Genomic DNA, 18,298 nt, shown 5'->3' with positions numbered 1-18,298 from the left:
AAAGACAAAAAAAAAAAAAAAGAAAAACATAGGGAGTTCCCATCATGGTTCAGTGGTAAAGAACCCAACTAGCATCCATGAGGATGTGGGTTCGATCCCTGGCCTCGCTCAGCGGGTTAAGGATCCAGTGTTGCTGTGAGCTGTGGTGTAGGTTGCAGACACAGCTCAGATCCTGCATTGCTGTGGCTGTGGCATAAGCTGGCAGCTACAGCTTTGATTCGACCCTGGCCTGGGCCTCAAGGGTGGCCCTAAAAAGCAAAAAAAAAAAAAAAAAGCAAAAAAAAGGCAAATATCATGAAGGATCGTGAAAGTTGTCGAGTCAGTTGTCTAAACAAATTTAAACTCTCTTAAATAATGTTATGTGCATTTTATCCCTCACAGGATACAAAGGTGAACCTGCAAGTGAGTTTGGCCTACCTGGTCCAAAGGGAGAGCCAGGTAGCCCTGGATATCCAGGTATAACTACATACTTTTCTTTTTTTTTTTTTTTTGGTCTTTTTGCCATTTCTTGTGCTGCTTCCGCAGCTTAAGGAGGTTCCCAGGCTAGGGGTCGAATCGGAGCTGTAGCCACCAGCCTACGCCAGAGTCACAGCAACATGGAATCCGAGCCATGTCTGCAACCTACACCACAGCTCACAGCAATGCCAGATCCTTAACCCACTGAGCAAGGCTAGGGATCGAACCCACAACCTCATGGTTCCTAGTTGGATTCATTAATCACTGAGCCACGGACGGGAACTCCCAGCTACATACTTTTCTGATTCAAATAAAAAAGAGTAAGTTTGGTTTGAAAAATAGAACAATTGCTTTATCCTCCTAGCTAAATGATTGTGTCAGGATTTTCTTTCCCCTTTGCTCATTAAGTTGCTATCAGAAGGATTAAATATAAACACTGGCCTAGGAGGACACCATGATTAGACACCAGCAATTCACCATCTTTTTTTCCACCATGGTTCACATGACCTGGAATCACTTTACTGTACAGAAAATTATCACCACATTGTAAATCAACCATACTTCAATGAAACTTTAAAAAATGAAAAACAAAGCAATAGCCTTCCCCACGCATGTCCAGATTTTGACAGGGTCAAAACCAATTTTTGCAAACAATCAAAATTTGGACTATTTGGCAATCTCTATAACTAAAAATGATACATTAGCAGCAACCACTCAACTGATGACAGTTGTAGGTTGTCTTTCCAGCTGTTTCTTTCCTCCTCAGAGAAGCACAGGCGAATGCCTTTGAGGAGTGCTGTGGCTAAGATATCATTGAGTACCTTGCTTACTAAAATGAGGTCCCAAAATGTAATAACTCAGGAGTTCCTGTTGTAGCTCAGTGGAAACGAATCCAACTATGAGGATGCAGGTTCCATCCCTGGCCTTGCTCAGTGGGTGAAAAGATCCAGCGTTGCCGTGAGCTGTGGTGTTAGTTTGCAGACCTGGCTCGGATCCTGAGTTACTGTGGCTGTGACATAGGCCAGCAGGTGCAGCTCCAGTTTGACCCCCTAGCTTGGGAACTTCCATATGCCTCGGGTGCAGCCCTAAAAAGTCAAAAAAAAAAAAAAAAGTAAAACCTCATCATCAACAGCAAATCTGTTTTTGCAAAACAGCACTCTGTTTAATCCTTAGCATTTGATGTATAATCCCTCAGAACAGATCAGGATGGACTAGTGATTTCTTGTTCTCCAGTAGAGGCTGAGGTGGCTACATTAGTTGACCCACAGCTGACTAAAGAGCCACATCCTTTTACTGATTCCACTTGAGGGAACAGATCTTAAGTCACTAACCAGATCAATGGGCAGAGATGCGTGCACAGGGATATCCATTGCCTGAATGAACAAATGTTTAACCACAGATGATTGGTTCAGTAAGGGATGCCCGGTCTCATTCAGCTGATAATGGCCAGGTTAGAGACCAGGTTTGTATTTAGATGATGTGTCCCTTGTAAATGAAAGCATCTCATTTTCTTTTTTTCTTTTTTTTTTTTATTTTCCCACTGTACAGCAAGGGGATCAAGTTATCCTTACATGTATACATTACAATTACATTTTTTCCCCCACCCTTTGTTCTGTTGCAACATGAGTATCTAGACAAAGTTCTCAATGCTATTCAGCAGGATCTCCTTGTAAATCTATTCTAAGTTGGGTCTGATAAGCCCAAGCTCCTGATCCCTCATTTTCACCATTTTGTGCATCATCTTACAATTCTCTTTGGCAATAGCCATGTTTCCTTCTACACAACGGAAAGAATATGTGAGCAGAACTCTTCTGGGAAAGTTTGTTTCTTGGTTTTTATGCCATAAGATGGCTCAAACGGAAGTCTAACAGAAAAACAAGCTGTTATACTGGCAACACACTTCCTTCTCCACTCTCTTTTGTATGGGTCTTTAACCCCTGGCATGGTCAAATGGATAAAGCCATATTTTAACTGAAGTGTACAGCCCACGTGTACATTTGCAGGGGAAAATAGCTTGGAGCTTAGCATTGTGGATGTGCATAAAGACGGAGGGCTCAGAAAGAAAAATGAGGGGTTTAAAAATCATTGGTCAGCCTCCGTCATCACTGACCATGTGGTCTTGGGCAAGTTGCTTCTCATCTCTGTGCTGCTTCCTCACCTGTAAACCGGCCCCAAGCGTGCTGCAGGTTGTCCTGCGGATCAAATGAGGTTCCTTGAAAGCAATTTATAAGCTAAAATTTGCTACACAAATATAAATTGTAATTCATCATCGTCATCACTGGTCAGCAAAACATTAAGACAATTTTCCGCTCTTACTGGAACTTTTTTGTAAACCCTTAGGGTGGTAAGATTTTATAAGCTGAAAGTGGTCCAAGGTGGAGGCCTTTGCTATTACTTAATATGTTAAGTTAAAAGTCATAAATCTGAGGTATTTTACATGCAGGCTAACTTTTTAAAGAAAAAGTGCCTCGGTGTCATTTTCCCTGGTCTCCGATGGTTATCACCATTTAAACTGTCCCCTTTCCCAAATGGTATAGCTTCAGGTTCAAATTTTAAAATTACATCATATGTTATTCACCGACATGGAGTTCAGCTAAACATGCAATTTCCATTGACTGCAGAAAGATGCATTGAATTTGAACAAGCCTAACAAGAAAGCATAGACCTTAAGCCTGTCTCAGAGGATTTTATATGATTATAGTGGGTTCAGTTCTACCTCCCCTCCTTTATTTCAAAGAGAAAATACAGGTTAACTCAAAAGTTCTGTTCTTAATACGACTGCAGTTGAAGAGGCAAGCCTTTAATCATTCAGTGTTTTTTGTTTTTTTTTTTTTCATTTGAGGGGGGAAAAATGCTGCCTCATCTTTACTGCAGGAATATTTTCAGAAATAAAACAATACATAGATCTTAAATTTGATCAGGGAACAGGTATAGACTAACATAGGCTTGTTTCTTATGTGTTATGATAAATAGTGACTATGGCGCTCATGGGTTTGGAAGTACAGAACCACGTATTTTATTTGTGGAGTCAAATGGTCAACCCAGACGATTGGGTTATCCTATAGATATGAATTGTATTAAAGTCATATGTTATAAATAAACACACAGGGAACTCATCTCCTCTAGTAATCAAAGACATGTCATTTAAAGTAAGCCCGAAATAGCATTTCATCCCTACTAAATTAGCATCCTTACTAAACACATCAACAGTCTAAAAAAATCCCCAGGGCATACGTGGTGGGGCTCTTGGAGTTGTGATGGGGGGGGGCTATGGGTGGGTTCCACGCGGTGGTGTGAGTCGGTGGGACATTTACCCCAACCACTGGCAATCTCTCTTGAGAACCAAATGCTAACATGGTCTGTTCTAGAAGACTAAGAACAGCGGAACTTTTCAGCAAGTCACTGTCCTGAGAAAGGGACCGTAGTAGGTTTTTCTTTTTAACCTAATAGATGTATCCACCAGATGTAGCGTGTGGTTCTGGAATGAGACTTGAGGTGGACAGACCAGCTGTGAAGGACATTAAGGGGACAACTGAGAAAACACAAGAATGGAATGAGTATTAAATGATAATAAGGATCATTATTAATTTTCTTGGCTGTGAGCATGTTATTTTGGCCACATAGGAAAATGTTCTTATTTTTCAGACATGCCTCCTGAAATATATAGGGATGAAATTCTAAGATGCCTGTGATTTACTTTAAAATACTTCAGCATTTAAAAGTGCATTAAAAAAAGAACCAAAACCCTTCAGCATTTAAAAATGCATTTTAAAAAACCCCAAAACATCGGACTCTGTTCATAAAAATTCTACTCCTAGGAATTTTTCCTAAGAAAAGAACTTAATAGGAGGAAAAATTGATTAAAGGTGTATAAAGATCATTATGCATAACAGTAAGAGTTAGAAATAATTTGGATGGCCAATAGTAGAGAAAATTAGATTAATTAGTTTAATTAGGGGTAACTCAGTAAGCATCAGCCAGTTGCTTAAAAACAACAATTAGGAAAATGATATCAAACTTGGCAAATTACTTTTGATACCATGCCAATCAAAAAAGAATGTAAAATTGTGGGTCTTATTTGCATATTACTATATATTGACGAGATGCTCTGTTAAGTTGATGGGATTATAGGTTTTTTTTTTTTTTTAGTCTTTTCCTTAATGTTATCGTTTCAATGGAAAAAATTTTATGTCTAAAAACGCAAGCAGAGGATAGAAAGAGCTGAAGTTGATGGTTTTATAGATTCCTTGTCTTGAAGGGCAACTACAACTGCTCAGTGTTTAATCCTTCTTTCTTTAGGACATTTGGGAACGCCCGGAGAGCAGGGCTTGCCCGGTTTTCCAGGACCTGGAGGACCCCCAGGAAGGCCGGGACTGCCTGGCTCCTCTGGACCAGCAGGGTGTCCAGGTATCTTAAAAGAAGCTTAGAGACGTCCCAGGAAGGCATCTATCTCTTGGGGTATGGGAAGGAGCCAGCCTTCACCTAGCCCTGGTTCAGTGCAGGCTCTGTCATTTCCCAGACTTGTGACCTTGGACAAGTCACTTAAACTTTCATATTCCTCACCTCTAAGTTAGAGCTAGTCTGATCTCACAGGGTTTGTCTGGGAGTAAATGAAGACAGCTGTTTCATGCCCAAGAGGATGCCAGGCACAAAAAGATGATCTGATGGGGAAAGCACCCCGTCCAGCCTTTCCTAATGCACCTGCCATTCAGGCTGCTGATTTCCTTTTCTCCTTTAGACTCAAGGCAGCTAGCACACATACAACACAACATTTTAATGGCTCCTTCTCCTGCCAATTCAGCATGAAGTGAACATTTCAAATCGTACTTGGTAACTTTAATCACTCAGAAGTGTATTTTCTCCTCCTGCTTTAAGTGAGGAGATCTAGGAAGAAAAAGGAAACAAACAATATTCCCAATTGCCCCTGTATTAAGAACATAAATGATCTTCCAGTTAATGAAACTTATGTATCATCTGGGTGTCTGCAAAACCTCCCTCCTGTCATCCTCAGGTAATCCAGGGGTGCCTGGGCCAAAGGGACAGCCAGGAGAAATGGGAGACCCTGGGCCAAGGGGCCTCATGGGTGATGCAGGGGCACCAGGTCTTCCGGGAATAAAAGGTAAGTCAAAAGGAAGCCCACGACCCATCAGAAAGCTCTGGCCAGTGATGCTCACACAAGGTCACAGCGCCTTTAGGCACCCCAGTGACACGCTCTGGGGCCTGGCTCTTTCCCAGGATGCCCACTGGCACCTCGTTTTGAGGGCATTCCTCCCAGCCTTTTCCATAATGTTCAGGCTTATTCATTTACTCTCTCCCCAGAGAGTCAAACTCCTAATTGTGTCCTAGATTCTGTGTTAGGCACAAGATACAAGCTTGAAGAAAATAGACATGGTGCCTGTCTTCATGGAGCTCACAGCTTCGTAGGGGGCACAGATAGTAAATACACATTTGCCAATGGTGGAAAGTAGGAGGAAGAGAAAAGAATGAGATGCCAAGGAGAAGGAATTAGCGTTCACTGTCTTTGAGAAAGAGGCATTTTTTTTCCTGGTTAAGTTTTTTCCCTTTTTAAAGTATAGTAGACTGGGGGAGTTCCCTTCATGACTCAGTGGTTAACAAACCTGACTAGGATCCATGAGGATTCAGGTTCGATCCCTGGCCTCACTCATTGGGTTAAGGATCCAGTGTTGCCATGAGCTGTGGTGTAGGTCGCAGATGCAGCTCGGATCCCTCGTGGCTGTGGCTGTGGTAGCTGTAGCTGCAGCTGTAGCTCTGCTTGGACCCCTAGCCTAGGAACTTCCAAGTATAGTAGACTGGTTATAATATAGGTCTGGTGGTGGAATAAAATAGAATAGAAAAAATACAATTTTTTATTAACCAATCTTCATGTCCCTTCATTCAGCTGTATTGCTCCTTCCTCTTCAGTCCATTTCTTCCATTTTAGAAAAAACCATTTTTCCATGGATACTTTGTATGTACCTCTAGCATAACCCTTTCTGTTGTTTCTTTAGAGCTCTTTCTCACCATGTAGAGTATAATTTTTTAAAAAGCAAGAACCATTTTTATATCCTTGGCACCAGGAGATTCCCAATAAGTCTGTTGTTTGGTTATTGTTATTATTTATTTATTTATAAAAATAGGTTAATTAATTAATGGAAAAAGACAAGAATGAACAACTGAACCAGTCGCTGTGAAGCTTGAGGGTCTGTCTTCACGTCAATCAACCGTCGAAGGGTTAAGCCTTCTGGGGTAGATTTCTGTAACCGAGACCCCTCTAGCTCCTTCCTCCCTGTCCTCTCACTTAGCTTCTGCTCATTGATTCGTACATACATGACATTTTGGTAACAGAAAAAGTAATTCCTCTCGGAAGAATTGGATATCCCTTCTTTGGGGCTTAATCCACTTATTGTTTCCAAGTCATGTTTTTCCACCCTCTCACCTCAATCCCTCAGGAGCTAGATTTCAAATAATTCCAGTCTTCCAGCAAGGAGCTGTGTAGGAGATGTTACCTGGTACCTCTGCAAAGAGAAAAGCCATTTATTTTGAAGAACGGGTGAATTTACATATTTCTACGCAGCCAAATAGGTTAACAGGAAAACGTTCCCATCACAAACCACGACATCTCGGTACTCTTCTTCTTCCTCTCTGTGGGCATGTTTAGTAATGTGAAGTGTAGTGACTGGTGATAAATTTAGGGTTCCAAGCAAAATGATAATTTTGTTATTTTTAAGAGTGTCTCTATTTATTGGGGGCAGTTTCCTGTCTCTGACAGTCCCTCCAGCCCTGGTGGGGTACTCTTTGGTGCTTTTTTGAGCATCTGGAGGACAAAATTGGTAAAGAACCGAAAGAAAACATTTCCTGTTATTTTACTTCTCCTACATCTCTGCTTCTTCCGACCCTCCTAATTTACTAAAATGGCAAGGATTTTCAAGTGCCATTATATACACCCAGTTTGATTAAAATGACCAAATTTTTGTTACGATTGCTATTTCTTCCTTGCCTTGAATTAATGTGCATTCATCACATAACTTCAGTATGATATATTATTTAAAAACTAATAGCTAATGCATTTGCTATTATCTCCCACGACGTCATAATTTTGTGCTATGAAATAAGTTTGTTAAGAAGAGAAGGTGAGGAAATGAATATATCAACCCAAATCTTCCTACTAATGCTCAGACAGATGCTGCAGTGGTGCTTCCTGACCATGCAGAGACACTGTTTCCCTGCAAACAGCCCAGTGAACAGCCAGTCTTTAAAAAAAAAAAAAAAGAAGAAAGAAACAGTGAAATACATTCCTAGGAATGAAAAAAATCTATGATATAAATCCATTGTTGCAGTTTTATCATGCTGATAGAAAAATGAACCACACTCCAGCAGAAACACTTTGAACTGAGAAACTAAATATTTGAAGTATGTTCTAAATAAGTCAAGGGGACTGATTATTTTGTTTGAACAAGCCATCTGCTGAACTCAGAGTTGTTTGCTTGCTAGAACAGGCCATATGGATTCTGAGTCCTGCTTGTGTTCAGTTGGATTTAAACTTTAACTTCAACATAGGTAAAAATGGCTTGGGTCCTAGATTTAAATTTTCTAGTAACTTTGCCTCTAAAAGGAAGGCAATGAAACTACTTAGATGTTCACATAAAAGTGCAATCTTGAAAACCTAAACACAGCTATCGCCAGCATGAAAACTGTAAAGGATATTGTCTGGGTTGTTTTGCTTGGTGGCAAGTATGATATTTCCTAAGAAAAAAAGCACCTTGGAATGTCTTTTACCAGCATAGAATTGCCAGGCATCTCACAGCTACGAAAACCATGGAAACATCCTCTGCCCCTTTTCACAGCCAGTGTCCCCTCCTGCCCCTCCCCCGAAGCACTTACCAGCCTTGAAGTAATTGCCTGTTTGTTCTGTCAAGTCAGGATTGTTTCTCTCTTGTTCCCCACTGCCTGTCAGCACCTGTCACTAAGTCCATTTGGGGACTGAAGCTCTGCGGATAGGAGACCATATCTTAGGCTCTCGTGCGGCCCCCTGAGAAGGCACTTGTGTATCTTCTGCAGTAAAAAAGAATTCAGTCTTATTTCAGAATCTGTTTTGCTAAGTTCTCCACTGTGTTCAGCCATACCTATAGTCACAAAGGAAGGTCTCTCTTCCCCAGCAGCTGTCCAGTTAGGGTGACCAGTTGTCCTGGTTGGCCTGGGATGGAGAAGCTCAGGACACAGACTTTTCGATCCTGGGAAAGTCTCCAGCAAATAGGGATGAGTTGGTCACCCTGTGTTAAACTCATAAACCTGTGAAAGGCCCCTGGGCAGAGAGTAGTATTTTCAGGCTTCGGAACAAAAGAAAACCTCAGGGCGGGAATCCGGTCACAGGGTTTGCTGGCTGACACAGATGGAAGCTGGCTGGGGTGGGAGACTGGAGTCTCTCGCCAGGGGAAGGGGCCCGGGGCCTGCAGCAAGATGCAGACGTAAATGATGTTCAGCCAGAGGACAACCAGAGAGGTGAATAAAACAGCCTCATTACCAAGGAATGCGCTTTGTGATTCTCATTGGCTCCCATCTGCCCTGTCTATATGTTATGCATGAACAACTTTCTGATTTAGAGATGGGGTTGATAAAAAGCTTTCAGTAGAAAGGAAAAATGGCCCTCAAAGCCCTACCCAGATGTAGCTGCATTCAATTTAGAAAGATAACATTGGGTCAGATAAGGGTCGGCCAGTACAACAATGACAAGGGGCTGGGCTGTGACAGTACAGGATCTGGATGTGTTGATGAGACAATGGAGAGTTGGCAGAAGCTGAGATATTCCACCCCCAGCCAAGTCCCCCGAACCATCCATCTTGGTGGCTTCAGCTAGAGATCAGAGCACATTGAAATAGCAGAGATGTCACACACACACAAATGTATTCTCATTTCAGATAGATGGCAATAAGTATCCAGATGTGGCAGGTGAAGAAGACCTGTGTGTTTCTGGGGTGCAAATTGGAAACATTTGCTCATAAATGGGAAAGAGAATTGGAAAATAAACTCAGCCAGAACTGATCAAAGTAGTTAGGAAATAAGAGTTTTAGGGAAAATGAGGGTAGACCCCCCCCTTTTTGGGGTGCAAGAGAATAAAGCTCACTCATGCCAAACTAACATTTTGATATTAGAGATAGAAGAACTGTTTTCACTAATGATAAAAAAATAAAATGGAACCAACGAACTGTCCTATCATCCAGTAAAAAGTTTACAGGAGACTTGCTTTAATGAAGAGATAATAATTGGACATAAATATATTCAATATATTTAATATATATTATTCCATATATTTATATATTTGTAAATAATTGAATTATTTATATACAAATAGCTCTAACTTCTCCAAATTTTAGTCCTCTCATAACTCTATCAATGAAAGATGTGACATGCAATTAGAAATGGGAGTCCACGCTTTTTTATAGCTTTCTCTCCACTCCTTCCATCCCTCACCCTCCCTCTTCCACGCTCGCTCATTCACAAACATTTATTGAGCACCTACTGTGTCAGGTGATACAGTAAGTGGGGGGATAGAGAGACTAATAAGAGCTGATCTTGCACTCAATTAATTTACTCAAAGTGAACCCACCACCACAGACAGGATTCTTGTACAGAGTGGGATGGGCACCAGCAGAGGGCATTGCGGGAGCTCTATGTTGGTGTCCTGGGGGTAGGAGAGAGGCCCTTCTGGGTGTTCGTCATAAGCTGAGGATTGCCACAAAATCGAGGGGTGCGAACAAACTGAATGAGTGGCTGACTGTGCGCCGAGGGGTTTTAGCCTGAGATGAGAAAGAACAGTTACTGGACAGAAGATCTATTAGTGCAGCAGGAAGGCTACCAGATTTGGCCAAGGGCTGAGGAGATTCTTTCTCCCACATCTGCCAGCACTTGGCAGAAGGCTTAGCAGCCAGGAGATGCTCTGTACCTGTTAGTTATCTGCCTCCTCCCTCTCCCCTCTACTTCCTCCCTATAATATATAATATGATATAGATAATGATACATGTATGCTACATGTATCATTATATATCATATCAGCTATATGTATCATAATATGTGTTATAGATTATAAATATCTATATATGTATCCATCTGCAGATTTATAGCTGTTCAGTGACAACTAATGTAAAGTCACTTTAGTAGCTGTTTCCTCAGAGAGCTATGGTGACATCTGACAATAGCTGAAAGACGATGAGATCCTCTAATCACAGAAAATGGAGATCTCAGCAATCAGTGTGAAATAAATTTGGTTTCTATGAAGAGGCATCAGAATGGTTCTCTTTGAGTGAAGCGGTGGCCAAGAAATCACTGCAGCGCACCTGACCTGCAGGCCTGTTCTTTCTGAGTAGCAAGCACAGTGCTTAAAAAAATCTGGAGGAGTTCCTGTTGCGGCTCAGCAGGTTAAGAACCTGACTGCATGAGGATGCAGGTTCAATCCCTGGCCTCGCTCCTGTGGGTTAAGGATCCTGCATTGCTGCAAGCTGTGGAGTAGGTCACAGATGTGGCTTGGATCCTGCTCGCTGTGGCTGTGGTGTAGGCCGGCAGCTATAGTTCCGATTTGACCCCCAGCCTGGGAAATTTGTATGCCACAAGCACAGCCTTAAACAAACAAACAAACAAACAAAACAGGAGAGCATGTATTTCCCAGTAGCCGAGGGCCCCACCTGTGCTCATTGTCTTACCTGACTAGATCCTGGAGAAATTAGAATCTGCAGACTGTGTGGAATGGGAAGATGCTGAGCCTGGGAGGAAGGACACGGGTTTGCTCCCATCCAGTCTCTTTCCTTGTCCAGGGTGATTTTATTGTTCTAGGGATCGGAGTTATTTCCTATACCATGATTCAGTAATTCTAGACTGTATCCAGCTGGAGAGAGAGAAAGAGATCAGGTCATGATATGGTTGTAAAGTCACAGCCATATATTAAAACCAAAAGAAAGGTATGTGTTAAGCTGTCTTAATAGAAAAACGTCGATCAAATGGACATGTTACATGATGAGCTCTGGCACAGATTCTGCCTTGACAGTGACACTTAGACGGTGAGAGCTCATGGTTCCCACCTGGAGAATCTGTCCCCATCTCACTGGACGTCGCTGCAAAGCGCAGCCGGAGAACTTGCGCAGCTGGTCTTCTCTGTGGGTCACAGGCCTGTGATGTATTTCAGGTCCTTCTGGGTCGCCTGGCCTGAACGGCTTGCATGGTTTAAAGGGTCAGAAAGGAAGCAAAGGAGCTTCAGGTAAGAGAAAACCCTTTGCAAGAGGCTGCGTGAGAATCGCTAGCATTTTCACCCTGCATAAGATTTGGGTGCCAAACTAAGACTCTGGTTTAGCCTAGAAACAAATGTTGGAACTGTCTTACTCCTTATATAAAAAGGACACTTGAGAAAACCCAATTTGAGGATTGGTTGGTTAACAGTGCCTTTTTTTTCTTCTCTCTTGCTTTTGCTTTTTAGGGCCAAACCTGCGGCACATCAAAGTTCCCAGGTTAGAGGTCAAATCCGAGCTGCAACTGCCGTTCCTACACCACAGCCACAGCAAAGCCAAATTCAAGTTGTGTCTGCAACCTATACCACAGCTCAGAGCAACGCAGATCTTTAACCCACTAAGCGAGGCCAGGAATCAAACCCATATCCTCATGGATACTAGTTGGGTTCATTACCACTGGGCCACAACGGGAACTCCCAACAGTGCCTTTTTTTTTGATACTGCTTGTGATCATCTGTTAAAAATACTCTGAATAAATGCTTAGGTGAAGCTAGATTTTAAAATATTCTGAATAACAAACAGTTGAGATTTTATTTCATGCGTAGGAATGCTAAGTACAACCATGCAGGTCTAATTAGTACTTCTAGCATCCTTCAATAGCCTGCTGCTCAAACAAATTACCTGGACAAATTGCTGTCATTTTTGATATCACAGATAGGCTAATCATCAACATCTTAGCTCATTCTGTTATGTTAATAGAATGCACGTGAGTTGCATTCCTTTCTCAGAAAAGAGCTTCCACTCAGACCAGGCAGCTGGAATCAGACATTCAGATTTGAGGGACTGTCGGGGAATGGACCAAATTGTGCTGTTGGATTGGGGAACCTGTGTCAGGGGACAGACAGAAAACCTTTGTACAGTTTGGAAGATCAAGCGGTCATTCAGGTCACTTAGGATTCAGTGAGTGGCTCTTCCAAACTGAAGAGTCTGGTGAAATGGGTGCCCGTTCCAGGAAACCAGTGAAGTTCTGCCTTTTCAACATGAAACTGCACGCTATTCTATTTCTTTGCCAGTTCCTACCTTAAATTTCAAACCAGCTTATTTGCAATCCCTTATTGTTGGGGCTCATTCACGTCCCTCTTTCCATTGCAGAGGTTGAAGCGTTGGTATTGTCATTAAGTGGTTCCGTTTTTCAAATCTTGGAAATAGCCGTAAAACCAATCAAAGCTCCATTTGACAAGGGCAATGAGTCATAGGAGCATAGGCGGCGACCAGGAAGAGGATGCAGCCAATTAGATCATGGTTGCAGCCAGTGGTTGGTCTTAGCAGAACCACCTGCCTCCTTGTCACGTGCCTATTTGGAAGCCGTTCCTTTCCAGGCCCCACAACAGGGACACATGAGCAGATGCGGTGCTAATGCTGTTTTCCTCATTCAGGTTTGCATGAAATGGGCCCGCCTGGTCCTATGGGAATACCTGGGCCAAAAGGGGAGAGAGGAGACCCTGGGAGCCCAGGAATTTCTCCTCCAGGACTTTTTGGAGAAAAAGGTCCCCCAGGTCCCCCAGGACCCCCAGGTAAGAAGCAGCATACTTTGCCCTTCCCTCAAGAACTAAATCCAAACCTTCCAAATGTGATGAAACTAACATCTGGATACATCCCTCTTCAGGGAAAGCTGGACCACCTGGCCCTGCAGGTGCCCCAGGAAGAGCTCTTAAGGGTGACATTCTGGACCCAGGTGTGCCTGGAGACCAGGGACCTCCTGGCCCTGATGGTCCAAGAGGTATGAGAAAATCCCAGCAAAGGATGGTGCTGCTCCTTTCCTTAGATGCCGCCGGGATGCAGGAGCATCTTAGAATTCCCATCAACTTGGCAGATGGAAATGGATGTGGGCAGTTGTTGGCAGATGGAAGCAGATGTGGGCAGTTGTTGGCTCTCATGACCATGCCCGGGACTAGAGCTTAAGGCCCCTCATGCTTCTATTTTAACTCCCATCAGACTGCTTCTCTATGGTACAGGCTCTGACTCAAAGCAAGCCTCTCCCATCGCCAGCTTGTTGCTGAGCATCAGGGTGCAGAAGCACCTAGCGGGAGGCACTCTCATGTTGGTCTCAGCCTCTGCACATTAAGTGCTGCTTCTGGCCCAGAGTGGCGGGACCCAGCCTGACACACACACAGAGAAGCAGTCTCTTCCTGTGCTACTGACAGTACTCTTTGTTCCTCTCCTCACTTCCCCAAAACAAACTCTAGCAAGTCAATATTTAACAAGGTAAGATTAGAGCAGAGCTGGTTAGGGAGTTGGGAAAGGAGAGTGGCTCAGTGTCGTGTTCTGCCAAATGTAGACAATCACATTCCTCCTAGTTCACAGAACTGTTCCAGAGAGACACAAACTCACTGTTTTTAAATCTTTAGAATTTTCGTAGGGTTGGGATGAAATATATAATTCTCTTTTACACTGAGAAAAATACAAATGCCCAAAAATGTGCTAAGAAGTGTAGAAGCTAAGGAGGAATAGAATTGGAGCACAATTCCCATTGTAGACACTGGCTTTCAAATAGGGTTTTAAATTTAATTAAGTGGATATTCCTTTTCCATCAGCCAGATTTTTTCAAAAGCCTATTATCTCTCTGTCCACCCATCCATCCATCTGCCCATCCATCCAGGCACACATCCACCATGTTAAAGCAGTAGAATGGCAATGCAAAGAAAAATTATAAACTTTTACTTCCAAAAGGCCTGGAAGGGAGTCTCTGCTTAGCTCATTTAGTCGAACAGTTACTAACAGACTGTTTGCACCATTTCTCACCTTGGGCTCCATGGGACATGCTGTTTTACCTCTGATACTATTGACTTTCTTGCATCCCTTGCTATAAACTCTTCTAATTCCTTGCATCCCTTGCTTATAAACTATTAAATTACTTTCCTTAGGAAGCTCTCAGGCAGCCAGCGTGCCCCTTTGTCTTTGACTGAAAGAATCTTTTTGCCTACTCCCTGTGGCCAGGAACACCCGGGCCTCCGGGGCCCCCTGGGAGTGTTGACCTTCTTAAAGGGGAACCGGGTGACTGTGGTCTGCCAGGGCCTCCAGGTCCACCAGGTCCACCAGGCCCTCCAGGACGCAGAGGCTTCCCAGGATGTGATGGCAAAGATGGCCAGAAAGGTACGAAAGCAAGTTGTTCTTTAACTAGTACTGGATGACTTTATTATCTGGCCCTTGAGGGCCTGGGGTATGCACCATGGCAAAGTGACTCTCATGTCTGGGGAAATAGTGACACATTTCCAATATGTCCTGACTTTCCCAGAGCCCTAAAAATTGAGTAAGCTGTTGGACAAGAAGAAGAAACACTAGTTCATCTTTAGCCCCTTATAACATACTTGATAATCTTCTAGACCAGAACTAAACAGTAGAACTTTAATGCAAGCTACCTATGTTATTAAAAGATGTAAGAGCCACATTTTGAAAGTAAAATGAAACAAATAAAATAAATTTTCATACTTTAACACAGTATATTCAAATATTCTTACTTGAACCTAAAAGCAGAAATTATCAAAGGGATAAGTAGGGCTGTTTGTACAAACCTAGTTCCTCTCCCAAAGAAGACCCTTCTTTCTGTCTTTGAAATATGATGTGTATTTTATACGTACAGCAAAACACAGTTTGGACTTGCCAGTTTCAAGTATTCAATAGCTTCATGGGATTAGTGGCTTCTGTATTGGACAGTTCAGTTTTAGACTGCTGACTGTGCTTTTTTATATTCACAAAAGAGTCTCCATTACTGAATTCTCTCCCCATTTAAGGCTAAAATATTTATTCTAATTAAATTTTACCTAACTACTAACACTTGGGAACCTTAGTTTTTTGGCCATGAGAATTTTAGAGAATTATTAGGTTCCTTGAACATTTTGCTGAGAAGAGGCCAATAAAGATTATCCATTTTACCTCCCTTATGTATAAATAAGGAAATTTGAGACCAGAAAAGCAAATGTTGAACTTTGCAGGAACCGCAGTAACTAGCACCCTGCCTGACCTCTGAACCAAGCGAGAAATAAGGCAAATTGTTAGGGCAGAGGGGAGGTCAAAATCAGCATGAGAATGCCATGACTAGGATGCAAATAGCATCCCTGAAATTGTACAGTGCACAACCTGAACCACAGTACACAGCAACAACTTCCCCTTTATTAGCAATATCATCAGGTTTAGAGGATGTGGCTTATATCTGCAGGTGTGTGGGCTTCCAGTTATTAAACTCCAGAGTTAGACAAACATGCTAGCACTCTAGTGACCAAGAGGAAGGATGAGGGGCTGTCTCTACAGCCTTGTTCCTCTCCCTACTAAGAAACTCTTCCTCCCTAGGGGCTACCCTAGAGGATGAACATCCACCTGGAAATATCCTTCAGGGTTAGGGAAATAGCACGCTGTATAAAAAACAACCACCTGCAAGAGCATATTCAAGGCATTAGAAATATTGGTGGAACCGCTAATCCTGCTTCTTAATTTGCATTCCAGTGGGCATAAGGGCCAAAGAATGCTTAACCATTAAAAAGGATGAGGGAATTTCCTCTGTGTATCTTTTTAGATTTCTACACATTGGGAAATGTTTGATCTATTCCGTAAATATCCATTAGGAATCTACAGGAAGATAGTAATGAACAAATTTAAACAATTTCCCCACTCCAGTTAAGCACAGTGTTTCCTAGGGGAAGACAGACATTCGCATTAAAGGATTGCCTGTATGAACTGAGAGACATGCTCTCAGAGGCAGGGTGCGGGCGAAGGCCACGCTTCTCTGAGTGCTTATCGAAAAGCAACTGGGGAGTTCCCGTCGTGGCGCAGTGGTTAACGAATCCGACTAGGAACCATGAGGTTGCAGGTTCGATCCCTGCCCTTGCTCAGTGGGTTAACGATCCGGCGTTGCCGTGAGCTGTGGTGTAGGTTGCAGACTCGGCTCGGATCCCGCGTTGCTGTGGCTCTGGCGTAAGCCGGTGGCTACAGCGCCGATTCAACCCCTAGCCTAGGAACCTCCATATGCCGCGGGAGCGGCCCAAGAAATAGCAACAACAACAACAACAACAACAAAAAGACAAAAGACCAAAAAAAATAATAATAATAAATAAAATAAAATAAAAAAAAAGAAAAGCAACTGGACCTAGGTTGGGATTCCAAGGAGGGCTTCCCTGGCGTAATCTGATTCTACAGAAGGAGGAGGACTTGGCCGATGGGAAGGAGGGAAGGAACAGTATGTGTGAGGCACTGAGTGGCTGGTGTGGCTGAAATAGGAAGAGAGAGCGAGGAAGGGTGGGATGGAAACTCAGGGTGGCCCCCAGACAGCGAAGCATCTTTTCTTATTTTTTCCCTTCCATTGTCTCCAGAATACGTTCAGGATTACTGGGCTTTTCATTCTAATTTAGGTTTGTCTTGATCATGGAATGATCTTCCGCAGTCCTTTGGATGGATTGTCGTGTTTGCTTCAGGCAGAGGCTGTTCCCAACTTCCCAGAAGACTGGGGACCCTATTCTGCAAGCTAAGGCTGGCTTTGTCCTGCGTTTGGGGGGAGTACACCTCTAAATTCAGTCCATCGAACTGTCATTGTCATTATATTGCTTCATTCCAGTGCCTTTCTTTTCGTTTGTTCCTTTCAGGACCCATGGGATTCCCAGGACCACCAGGGCCCCCTGGAACTCCTGGGCCACCTGGAGACAAGGGTTTACCTGGACCTCCAGGCAGACCAGGGCCCCTGGGTCCTCCAGGTAAGCTTCTAACACCTGAATCTTCACCTAGCAGCCTACATATGGCGTTCAATGTTTACCATGAGGTCACCTTCCAGAAAGTAATTATTCTGAAATTACCAGCAAATTCTATTAAGTTATTACTGATGAAGATTATATTTATCTCAGGCCACACTGCAAAGTCTCAGGTTTGGTCAACTTCTTATCAGAACAAGTAAATTTGAGAAGTAGGCATTGATTTTACATATGTTATTTCTTTTTTCTTTGTTTTTTTTTTTAATTGTTATTTTCCCAATACAATTTTTTTTTCTACTGTGCAGCATGGTAACCCAGTCACACATACATGTACACCTTCTTTTTTCTCTCATTATCACACTCCATCATAAGTGACTAGACATAGTTCCCAGTGCTACACAGCAGGATCTCATTGCTAATCCATTCCAGTGGCAGTAGTTTGCATCTATTAACCCCAAGCTCCCAATTCACCCCACTCCCTCCCCCTCCCCCTTGGCAACCACGAGTCTATTCTCCAAGTCCATGGTTTACTTTGCTGTGGAAAGGTTCATTTGCGCCATATATTAGATTCCTGATATAAGTGATATCATATGGTATTTGTCTTTCTCCTTCTGACTTACTTCACTCAGTATGAGAGTCTCTGGTTCCATCCATGTTGCTGCAAATGCTATTATTTCATTCTTAAATAAATCTGTGTTCCCTCACATCAGAGGCCAAGACTGGTTTGCTTATTGCACATGGGAAGATTATATATTCCAATTCTGTCCCTGAATTCCCTCCCATAGATTTTCCTAGATGTTTTCCACGTTTTCTGTAACTTACACTAGTTCCTGTGGAGATGAAAGGCTATTCAATTTAAGTTCTGTAGACAACAGGTTTTCATCATAGAGTCAA

The 18,298-nt window shown here is 42.8% G+C and overlaps 2 protein-coding genes across 12 annotated transcripts in view; one reads left to right on the top strand and one right to left on the bottom strand.

Annotated features, from left to right (window-relative positions):
* The window catches only part of RHBDD1 (rhomboid domain containing 1), a 181,068-nt gene that overhangs the window by 17,016 nt on the left and 145,754 nt on the right, over nucleotides 1-18,298 (bottom strand). The window contains exons 7-10 of one of the 5 annotated variants that reach the window (XR_014830545.1): nucleotides 11,151-11,332; nucleotides 8,338-8,508; nucleotides 6,893-6,971; nucleotides 3,271-6,283 (exon numbers count right to left, since the gene is read on the bottom strand). The gene's annotated coding sequence lies outside the window, so the exon portion shown is untranslated. Of the gene's footprint in view, nucleotides 1-3,270; nucleotides 6,284-6,552; nucleotides 8,509-11,150; nucleotides 11,333-18,298 lie in introns of those variants that run through there. The other 4 variants (XR_014830547.1, XR_014830546.1, XR_014830544.1 and 1 more) reach the window with 4 other exon arrangements.
* Nucleotides 1-18,298, top strand: part of COL4A4 (collagen type IV alpha 4 chain) — a 141,688-nt gene that overhangs the window by 103,938 nt on the left and 19,452 nt on the right. For 3 of the 7 annotated variants that reach the window (XR_014830542.1, XR_014830541.1, XR_014830540.1), the window contains exons 35-42: nucleotides 382-456; nucleotides 4,756-4,863; nucleotides 5,468-5,575; nucleotides 11,630-11,701; nucleotides 13,106-13,243; nucleotides 13,336-13,449; nucleotides 14,667-14,822; nucleotides 17,303-17,414. Coding sequence is in view for 4 of the 7 variants with exons in the window: in XM_085001322.1 (XP_084857448.1) it covers nucleotides 382-456; nucleotides 4,756-4,863; nucleotides 5,468-5,575; nucleotides 11,630-11,701; nucleotides 13,106-13,243; nucleotides 13,336-13,449; nucleotides 14,667-14,822; nucleotides 17,303-17,607 (1,076 nt within the window). In the remaining 3 variants the exon portion in view is untranslated. Of the gene's footprint in view, nucleotides 1-381; nucleotides 457-4,755; nucleotides 4,864-5,467; nucleotides 5,576-11,629; nucleotides 11,702-13,105; nucleotides 13,244-13,335; nucleotides 13,450-14,666; nucleotides 14,823-17,302; nucleotides 17,623-18,298 lie in introns of those variants that run through there. The other 4 variants (XM_085001322.1, XM_085001321.1, XM_085001320.1 and 1 more) reach the window with 2 other exon arrangements.

This window comes from Sus scrofa, chromosome 15, assembly GCF_054392235.1.
Source record: "Sus scrofa isolate SSC_HxYL_T2T_F1_AM1 chromosome 15, Sscrofa_HxYL_maternal_Yorkshire_Landrace_v2.0, whole genome shotgun sequence".
In the NCBI taxonomy this organism is placed as follows: domain Eukaryota; kingdom Metazoa; phylum Chordata; class Mammalia; order Artiodactyla; family Suidae; genus Sus; species Sus scrofa.
The sequence above is the reverse complement of the archived record's forward strand: the minus strand, read 5'-3'. Positions and strand labels throughout refer to the sequence as shown.